Source organism: Triticum aestivum, chromosome 5A (genome assembly GCF_018294505.1).
Source record: "Triticum aestivum cultivar Chinese Spring chromosome 5A, IWGSC CS RefSeq v2.1, whole genome shotgun sequence".
NCBI classification, from domain to species: domain Eukaryota; kingdom Viridiplantae; phylum Streptophyta; class Magnoliopsida; order Poales; family Poaceae; genus Triticum; species Triticum aestivum.
Genome location: NC_057806.1, coordinates 80,176,368 through 80,187,462, shown reverse-complemented (window position 1 = coordinate 80,187,462; position 11,095 = coordinate 80,176,368). Strand labels below are relative to the sequence as shown.

General features: G+C 43.7%; 1 protein-coding gene across 1 annotated transcript; it reads right to left on the bottom strand.

Moving 5' to 3' along the window:
• Positions 1-3,930: 3,930 nt before the first annotated feature.
• Positions 3,931-4,549, bottom strand: LOC123106630 (putative lipid-transfer protein DIR1). Its single transcript, XM_044528731.1, has one exon. It carries the CDS (start codon positions 4,501-4,503, stop codon positions 4,174-4,176), a length of 330 nt encoding a protein of 109 aa, XP_044384666.1. The 5' UTR covers positions 4,504-4,549; the 3' UTR covers positions 3,931-4,173.
• Between the last annotated feature and the right edge of the window lie 6,546 nt (positions 4,550-11,095).

Below are 11,095 nucleotides of genomic sequence, written 5' to 3'. Positions count from 1 at the left end.
ATGCAGATCCAGAAGTTCCGGGCACCATTGAGTGCGGAACAGATCACTCAAAGCTTTGATGCCTACTTAATGTGGCTTTTCGGCAAGGTGATGTTCACAGAGAACCATGTCACCACTATTAGCGCGCTCTACATCCCTATGGCACTAGAGATAGAGAGCGCTCAGACGATGGATCAAATCAGACAGAGGAGTTGGGGTTCAGCGGTCTTAGCGGCTACATACCGAGGTATGTGCAACGGTTGCCAGCTTACATCGAAAAAGCCAGCCCTTCTTGGATGCCCTCTATTCCTACAGATGTGGTCGTGGGAGAGGTTCTTTATAGGGCGACCAGATGTATGCGTTCATCAGCCTATAGACGCCATGTTTGATGCTGACGGCATCGACATGCCTACTTTCGGTCTATGTTGGACACGTCGCGAGGTATGTATCGTGTTATAGTTTAATGCAACTTTTTTATGCACAAGAGCTAATTCAATGCTAGTGGCTACTAACTTTTGTTTTCTGTAGAGATGATTTGCTAGTGATCAGACCAGGAAGGCATAAACGGCATTGGACAAGCAGTTCGATGCGTACAATGCGTACAATGGGGTCATCTGGCAGCTACACGGAAGCAGCCATACATGCGAGATACCATGGTGGTATGTCTGTGCTATGCACAAGGGACCGAGATTACTGAATGACGAAATCGAAGATCATCTTCGATGTCTTCATCGAGGAGATGGCACAAAATAGGATCATGAGGCAATTTGGTCTTCTGCAGTTGGAGCTGCCTCCTCCTACAGAGAACCCGATGCCAGCACACATTCACATGTATTAACCAGTTTTTCAATGTTGCATTATCTTTCATAGTACTCCATTCGAAGCATTAGGTAATTGTTGAACACACAACAATTTTAGGACGACAAGGAAGGGCATGACCAGGATAGCTGCTGACTGGCTAGTCAGACTAGAGCCATATGTTATAGAATGGGAGACAACAAACACACATCTATGGCGCGAGAATCACAATTTTGATCTTAATGAATTCAATCTCTATTTGCGGAGCTACATGACCGGAACACGGTTACGCATCATTGAGAACTCTCACCTAGAGGCGATACCTGATCCTACTCCGTCGGATACGTACTCGAGCTATGATACTTCTTGGATGCTCCACAGCAGGTATGTGTCTTCATATTTATTGTTTTCAATACCTCATTCTTCATGACTTAACGTTCCATTGTGCAGGAGCCTACGGATATCAGGCGTCTATGTCGGCATCACATGATACATGGGGGAGTGATCCACATCCCGAGGAGAACATACAGGCTCAGATGTCGCAGCACACCTAGTGGATGAACATGTTTTCGACTCCTCCACCAGGCCCCGCACAGGATACACAATATGACCAGGGAGAGTCTGAGATTCCTCCTCGTAACATTAGGGCACCCAACAGGTTGGGATGGTTGCCGCCTGTAGATCCGCCTCCCCGCCAAGACAGACGTCGTCACTGACGCTTCTATCTATCAGTAGAGACATTACCATCTATTTTTGTATGAGACTTATGTATATTCTATGTATGAGACAAATGATTATGTACTTATGTATGAGACATATGCCTAGTCTATTTTAGTACTCTGTTATCCGAACTACAACATCATATTTAGATAGAACATAATGCTCGTACAACAAGACAGTACAAACAACTAGATAGAACTACATCTAAATTAAACGGTACGTACGACTTAACTTACAACATACCGCATAAAAACTACATGAAGTCATCACCGTCATCCTCCATCGATGCAGAGCTCTTGCACTTCGACGATGAAGAACTCTTGCCCTTCGACGATGAAGAAATCTTGCCCTTCGACGATGAAGAACTCTTGCCCTTCGACGATGCAGAACCCGGAAGCGGCGGCATGAAGATATCATCTTCATCCTCACCGTCGGCACTCCATAAATAAGTATGTTATGCTCCAATGTTTAGGTACCTTCCACACTTTAGGTATCTTACATGCAACCTCAGAAGTTCTTTCCGAATCTCCTCAAAGGTCCTGGAAGGCCACCCACACCTACTTAATGCGTGAGCCAGCTCATTCAGTCGGGTGTCACTACTGATGAGTTCTTCCCACAGAACTAATATGTTGTCAACCCTGAAATCAGCGGCTAAACGCAAAACACATTCAGACATACCAGTGTGAAAACTACGATCAAAAGGATATCCAGACATCTTGGCGAGACTACGAGACTACGCTACAATGCTTACCAACATTAGTGCCGAGGGTGTTTTATAGGTTGAGAACACAAAGAAAGGCGGGAACTCGGTAGCGGGAACATATGGCGGGAGATACTGGCGGGAACTAGAGAGCGGGAAAATATGGCGGGAATTACAGAGCGGGAACGAGCAAAGCAGGAAAATATGGCGGGAACGAGCAAAGCGGGGAAATATGGCGAGAACAAGCAAAGCGGAAAAATATGGCGGGAACGAGCAAAGCAGAAAAATTTGGCGGGAAGTGGCGGCCCGTGACATAAGCGGGGATCGTGGGGGGCAAAAATGGTGGCATGCACCAGTCGGCCCACGGCTGGCCAATTAGCGCCTATCGGCCTATAGATGGCTGACTGGAGTCAGCCGACCCACAGCTGGCCGACAGGCCAATCGGCCACCAGGAAGCCGATAGGGTCTCAGTCAGCCTGCTGTGGGCTGACTAGGCCCAGTCGGCCAGCAGCCGACCGACGGTGTATTATTTTCGAAAATTATATATCAGACGTAATATTTGTGCAAATTAATAAAAAAATGTATTATTTTTTAAAAAATAGCCTTCAGGCGGACCATCTCCGACGGAGGAGATGACCACCACCGCTAAGCCCCGCCTCCATGCCAAGAAGGGACGTTCGACACCACCATCGTAAGTAGCCGTGCCCGACACTAGGCCATACGAAGCCACCAACGCCACATCACCAGCACCTCAGGGATGCCTCCCCAACCTGCCTCGGCGCCGATCTAGGTCGAGCGCAGGCCACAGGACCAAGCTGACGAGCAACTAGCAAGATCGTGCGCACCACGGCTGCCTGCCCCATGGGGATCCCGCCCGACTCTGCCCAGCATAGGTGCCGCCACCCCTATGTCATCCAGATCCGGCAAGTCGGCCGACGACCACCGCGGCCCTCACCAACACGCAGCCCACCCCATGCAACCCTCCACGCTCGCCACTGTGGCAGCCCATCGTCGCCGCGCCCCGCACCACGCCACGTTCCGGCCAAGGTAGATCGCCCCACGGCAATCCTGCCTTGCAAGGAGAGAGCCCCCCTCCCCCCCACGCCAGGCGGGCTTCACGCCTGTTGGCACGCCCTGGCAGCGGCGAGGGGAGAGGAGGGGGAGGAGGAATATGACTCCCAAAAATTTCACGCCAAGATTTTTTTTGATTGAAAGCCATCTTTGTCGCATTTAATTTATTTTCATTTGAAGACGAGACCATTAACACTGTTACACATGAACCCACTTGCTGGCGAGGGTGACAAAAATGATAAATATCTAGTGAAGTAACATGTGGTGTGCAGGTCAGAGATTTTTTTTACAAAACCACAAAACATGTATTAGGTTGCGAAATAGGCTAGAACGAATTCTATGGCAAGGGGACCAAACTTACGAACTAAAATCAACAAGAGGCCGACTAGTAAAATTTCGAACTTGAAAAGGAACTGAAATTAGGAACTAAAATCGTTTTGATCAATGTAGTGACCATCGTCATGTACAGCCAACCGTATATATCAGTGCAGTTGGCCATATGTTGTTGTGGATACCTACCAATAATCCAGTACACTATAAGGATGTGTACAGGTCGCCCTGATAGTTGATGAAAATATTCAAATTACCTAGCAGAGCGATTGGGAAAAAACTATGGTAGACTTTTACGTGCTCATTGAAAAGACACAATTTTTTGAGCAATAACAAACTCACAACTTAAAATATTAAATCATGGGACATCTAACGCACTTTTGCCCTCCTTACACATCCAGTATACATACATACTATCGTCCAACAATAGATTAATGAGACAGACATGCGTTCAAATCACACAACAACAATAAGACCTTTCAAGTGCTCCTCCACTTATTTAGCCGTATTAATGTTGATGCATATCTAGACAGACCGACCGACACCTATACATTTATGGATAGTGCATCCGATCATCACGAGCAGTTGCTGGGCACGGTGAGGCTGCATTTGCCGGGTAGCGCCATAGCACGGTCCGCGTCGATGTGGTACATCCTCAGCCATATGCCGGCAATGCCTTTGTAGCGGCAAATACACGACAGGTTGGCCTTCCCGAGCGCGGCACAACACTCAGCTGACGGACTCTCTGTTGGGTTTTCCATTGCTGCCGCAGGCTGGCAAAGCTTGAATTCGTCATTCGACATGCCACAGATGCCATGAACACCCTTTATTGCGGTGAGGCACACCACCAGGACAAGCAGCAGTGCTACAGCCAATGCCTGTGACTTAGCCATGGATGCTGGCATTTGTTTTCTAGCGGATTACTATTGGAGATTTTGGTCTTAGCTAGGTTTTGCCTTCGTGATGTGTGAGAGAATGTTTGTGTAGGGCTCTATTTATAGAGAAAGGAAGCTATATTCATGAAATATATTCTGCTGCAAGCAAGCAATTAGACACGCTAAGTGCTCCTCGCATGTAGAAGCACTATCGTCTGATCATGCAAAAAAATCTATATGAACTTGGTGTTGAGCGATAATGACTACCATAATTGGCGCAAAAAAGATACTCCCTTTGTCCCAAAATTCTTGTCTTAGATTTGTCTAAATACAAATGTATCTAGTTACATTTTAGTGTTAGATACATCCGTATCTAGAAAAAATTAAGACAAGAATTTTGGGACGGCTGGTTTCAACATAGTTGCAAACATCTCCATAATGCAACATCACGACTCAGGCAGTATGCCGCAAAGACCAATTCGTCTCAATGATAGAAAGTGACTCTTCAATTTGCCCGGCTATAAACTTTTTGCATTGAAAATTAAGAAAGATAAGCTCAAGATAACATTTTGAAGATTGAATTGTTTAACTGACCAAATAGATTAAAACAACCACCGAAAACTCACAGTTGTGTGTTTTGCTGCCAAATTGTAGGAATGGCTTCATTAGCTATCGCAGACCAATTTGCTAAACAAGTGTTTTGCCTTGTATCATGTGTTTACAGTTATTTTGTTTTCGAGAAAGAGGGTCATGTTTTCTATCTATAACCAAAAGAAACACCAATCTTGGCCTATGGTCGCATATTATATGTTCTAGATTCTTAATTTGGAAATCTTCAGAAGTCATATATTTGATAGTACTACAGTTCCGTGATATTGGCCTGCTTCTGGTTAATTAAATAGGCAACAACGTTTGCTAGCTTGGAGCCTTTCACATTTGATGCATGCACCTACTATAGTTTGAGATACTTTCTTCAGAATTCAGACCATAGAGAGATCAGCTTGATCTTGGCCGCTGGTTGGTGGTAGCTTTTGCGGACTTCACCTCCAGTACTGCTGCTATGGGAACAGCTAGGCACAACGCGTGACCGATGGCGGCGGCGATGGAAGACGAGCTCAGCCAGGTCCTGATTAGCATGATAACATTACCGGGCATGGATATTTGGCCGGGATGTCGACCGGCACTTGAGAATAATTGAAAAGCGCACATTGTTCATGCCAGTAAAGATATTTTGCTGCCGACCATCACTGAGATGTGCTTACTGTAGGACATCAATTAATTCACAGTGTATATTTTTAGAGAAATGGGACTTTAAATTAACGAAGCCATCAACCGGCCAGGGTTACAACCATACCAAACCAACATAGAGAAAGAACAGCACGCTAAGATACAGAGGTGCGAGAAAGCAGCTAACAAAGCCTTGCACGCTTCAAGCAAGAAAGATACACAAAGAACATGAAGCTGAAGACGTTGAGGCCCTCTTCCACAAATGAAGCACCAGGGTCCAGGGACTAGGAACATGCCAGCTCTGGAGGAGAAAGCATGACCGGCACAAACAGGGTATGCCATCTCCAAACAACTAAGGACACCAACACAACACAACCATCCAATTCCATCTCTGAAGAAGGCCCATGCCTCCTCACCTAGCTCGAATGGCGCCGCATCATTAGAAGATGGAGATGTTCCCCCTAGAACAGGAAAACATTACTAGAAAAAAAATCTGAAATTTTGGGGCCGATATCAAACTTGGTCGACTGGTCTACTGACATGTGGATTTTCATGAAGAAATAACATCCGTAGTATTCTAGTCAAAAAGGTCAAAATCTATAAAAAACACGTTTGAAGTAATAGTAAGATTCGATTTTGTTTTCATCGCTAAGAATACCATGGGTGTCATTTCTTCACGAAAATTCATGTGTGAGTAGACCAGCCAACCAAGCTTTGGTACCCCAAAATTTCAGAATTATTTTATATACCGTAATATATTTTTCTGACTTTACTATTCACGTGGGTGCACGTGGAACCATGTTCACCTTTGTATTTTCGCTAATTATGTTGGTTAATTTTTTTCGCGATTACAAGGTAGAGCACAACAGCACTCGCGAATCCACACCACCATGCACACATACCTTTGGAAATTAGATTGTTTCATCCGCAGAACACATTTCTTGCATTTGTAAATTGATCTGGCTAATCATGAGATGCATATTTCTATGATGATGTGTCTCGCTAAATGCCTTGCTCTTCCTATGAAGCTCCAGTTTTGTGCTGTTGCTACCTAAGCTTCATCTTGTTTTCTTTAGAACCTCGAAAGGGCAGGGGTGTTCCTGCATTTCATTAAGAATAATAGAGCGTTATATAGCTTCAATTTGGTCATAACTCATAAAATATAATTTTCACTACTGGACCCATGCCTTAAAATCCTCTAACTTTAACAACTTCAGCCTGTGGTAAGAGTGGTAGGAAATACCCCGCATAAGGCAACAAGATAAGAGACATCCCCCGCAAAAATAAACAAGGTAAGAGATGCCTACAGTATGTTGCTTTTTTTTGTAAAAGCAACCAGCAACCATGTATGTGCAATGCACCTTTCTTGCAATGTACTCCCTCTATCTCAAAATACAAGACTTTTATCATCTTATATTTTGAGACAAAGGGAGTATATTGCAGATAAAATATAACTAACATAATACATATGTTAGAAAATTATATCTAAAATTTAAATGTACCCATCATTAAGTTTGGTGTTTTCCCTCACAAACCATCAATCATCATTAAGCATGGTTAAATCGCGAGCCAAAAGCTAGCAATTAGGACGTGATCAGTAGGTGTTGATTCTGAATTAATAATAATATAAGTGTGCAACTAAGAGGTTATCCCATCCAACTACAAGGATTCAATTTTAATCATGAGCCGCTGATGAGAGAATTATGGATGGCTAAGATCTATAGTATCCCATCCAACTAAGCTTACTTTAGCATGACGTAGATTGTGCTTTCTTACATAAAAAAGTACAAGATCAGTAGATCTTATACTTATTCGAGCATGAGTAGTTTCATCTCCAGTCCAGTGTTTGTGTTGAGAAACAAGATGAAGATGACTAACTACGGTTATTCAGTAATTTACATTTTCACAGACAAAAAGGAAACTGAGATTACATGAAAGAAAATAAACAAACAAAGAATGGTGATCCTTCCATTATATATTAAAAAAGCAAAAACAAATAAACAGATAAAACATACCTAGCCGAGCCTTCTTCATCAGACATGTCTCGTCCTACATGTATATCACTGCTGTTGAGAATGATATCTTGGATGCTCCTTTTTCTAAGAAAGAGGTGTTTGAGGCCATATCGCAGATGAAAAACAATAAGGCTCCCGGTCCGGATGGTTTTCCGGCAGAGTTCTATAAGAAGTGCTGGCATATTATTAAGGGGGATTTGTTGCCGTTGTTCCATGATTTATTCTCTGGACAGCTTCAGCCTTTTCAAATTAATTTTGAAATGATAACCCTACTTCCTAAGAAAACAGAGGCTGTGAGAATCAAGCAATTCAGGCCCATCTGTCTTCTTAATGTTAGTTTCAAAGAATTTACCAAGGTTGGGACTAATAGGCTCACGCAGATTGCGCATTCTGTGGTACAACATTCTCAAACTGCTTTCATGTCGGACAAGAACATCCTAGAAGGGGCTGTGGTCCTTCATGAAACGCTCCACGAGATTCACACGAAAAAACTAGATGGAGTTGTTTTCAAGATGGATTTCGAGAAAGCGTACGATAAAGTCAAATAACTTTTCCTTCAACAGGCCTTACGCATGAAGGGTTTTGATGAAGCCTGGCGGCGCTAGGTAGAATCTTTCACGCAAAAAGGGAGTGTTGGAATTAAAGTGAATGATGACATAGGTCATTATTTCCAGACACACAAGGGCCTGAGACAAGGTGATCCAATGTCTCCTATTTTGTTCAACACTGTGGTTGATATGTTGGCAATTTTGATAGGTAGGGCAAAGGAGGCCGGTCAGGTGGGTGGCTTGGTGCCTCATCTAGTTGATGGAGATGTATCCATCCTGCAGTACATTGATGATACGATCATCTTTATGGAGCACGACTTGGCAAAAGCGAGAAATATGATGCTAGTGTTATGCTTATTTGAACAATTGACCGGATTGAAGATTAACTTTCATAAAAGTGAGTTGTTCTGTTTTGGTACAATCAATAAGGAACAAGAGGCTTATAGGCAATTGTTTGGATGCGAATTGGGGACATTACCTTTCGCGTACTTAGGTATACCCATTCACCATCGTAAGCTGACAAATAGAGAATGAAAGTGTATCGAGGATCGGTTTGAGAAGAAACTGAGTTGTTGGAAGGGAAAACTCATGTCATACGAAGGCCGGTTGATTCTTATTAATTCGGTGCTCACGAGTATGCCTATGTTTCTCTTGTCCTTCTTCGAAGTCCCGGTTGGTGTTAGGAAAAGGCTGGACTTCTATCGATCCCGATTCTTCTGGCAGAGTGATGAACTAAAGAGAAAGTACAAACTCGGCAAATGGGACATCATATGTTGACCAAAGGACTAGGGGGGCCTTGGCATTGAGAATCTTGAAGTTAAGAACAAATGTCTTCTCAGTAAGTGGCTGTATAAGCTATCAGCTGAGACTGAAGCCACGCGGGCGCAGATTCTCCGTAGTAAGTATCTGCAGTCCAAAACTTTGTCCCGGGTGACAGTGAGACTGATGGAATCGCCTTTTTGGAAGGGTCTTATGAGAGTCAAATTAGCCTTCTTTAATAGGACAAAGTTTATAGTTGGTAATGGCACTACCACGCGCTTCTGGGAGGATACTTGGCTTGGTGAAACGCCGTTGGCGCTTCAGTATCCGTTCCTGTATAGTATTATTCAACGACGTGATGCTCTTCTAGCAACGATTATGCAGTCCATCCCCCTTAATATTCAATTTAGGAGGACGCTAGTTGGCAATCGGTGGGAAGCGTGGCTTCATCTGGTGAGTAGACTGATGGAGGTTCAGTTGTCTCATCTGCCCGATCAGTTGTGTTGGAAGCTCAATAGGTATGGAGAGTTCACTGTTACATCGATGTATATCAATGTCATCAACTGTAGCGCCATTCCTAGTTCCCAATATGTTTGGAAGGTAAAAGTTCCTTTGAAAATTAAAGTGTTTATGTGGTTTGTACATAAACAAGTCATATTAACAAAGGATAACTTGATAAAGCGCAACTGGACAGGATCTACTAGGTGTCGTTATTGTGATCGGGATGAAACCATCAAACACCTTTTCTTTGATTGCCCGTTGGTCAAAGTTTTGTGGCATACGGTGCACATTGCCTTTAACATTACTCCTCCGAATTCTGCCAATATGTTATTCGAAATGTGGCTTGTTGGGATAGAGTCCGAAACAGCTGGACACATTCGTGTAGGAGTATGTGCTTTGTTGTGGGCAATTTGGAACTGCAGAAATGATTCGGCTTTTAACAGAACAACAAATATTCATTTTTTGCAGGTTATATTCCGAGCCACTGCGCTGATCCGTATGTGGTCGTTACTCACTCCGACGGAGGCCAGGGAGCGTTTGGTTACTGATCTATCCGGTGGGAGATGATAGCACGGGATATCTTCAACCGGTTTGGATGGCGGTCATGTAATAGGATAGGCGATTAGTTTGCCTATCGTTGTTATGCTAGCCGGTTGTGGCCTTTTGGCTTTTGGTTTTTGGCGTTGTGGCTCTTTGTGAGCTGGCCGTTACTTTGTTTCAGACTATAAGACTTTGTTGAACCTATTTGTTTATCTATAAAGATGGTCGTATGCATCATTCCGATGCAGAGGCCGGGGAATCCCCCTTTTTGGGAAAAAAATAAAAAAATGTCTCGTCCTACATAATTTCATATCTGGCATCTCATCCTCACCTATAGCCTACAGCTAAGGCCTCCAAGATCCAATAGTATCTTTATCAAACTGTTTTGTGGTGGACAACAGAAATCTGAAGATCAGATTCAGAGCGAGAGACAAAAGTGATCTGCAGATGCATGGAGTGTTTGTAGTCATTACTTACTGCATGTTAGATGTTGAGCCAATGTGATCTACGACCGGTACATCAGCAGGTACATTTGATCAACACAACATTTGTGCAATACACTGTTAAACCTACGAGTGGAATCGTGTAGCTTAAGCATATAAGAACATATAATAGGTACAGACAGAGCCGATATGCAACTATACGAAGCATTTATATATAGGTAAACAAGGGAATAATTTGGACAGGAAACTCGAGAAGCACATTACCTTCTTTAGATTAAGCAAGGATTGCTTTTTTCATCTGATTCACACTATTTATTTCTCGTCCAGGAAATACTCACACCACCGTTTCAGTTCAGGGTTATGCCTGATCTGTAGCTCCCTCGGAGCGCTGTGATGTTGCATGCATCGTGGTAAAGACTTGACCAATTGGCATCCCGAGATCACAAGTCTTTGGAGAGAGATGAGATTGTCGAACCACCCCGGCAGTGCTGAGATGTTGTCGCAGTGACCCAAGTGCAGCAATCGGAGTGATATAAGGTGATGCATGCTCTCATGCAAGAACTTGAGCTTAGGACAGTAGTTGATTTCC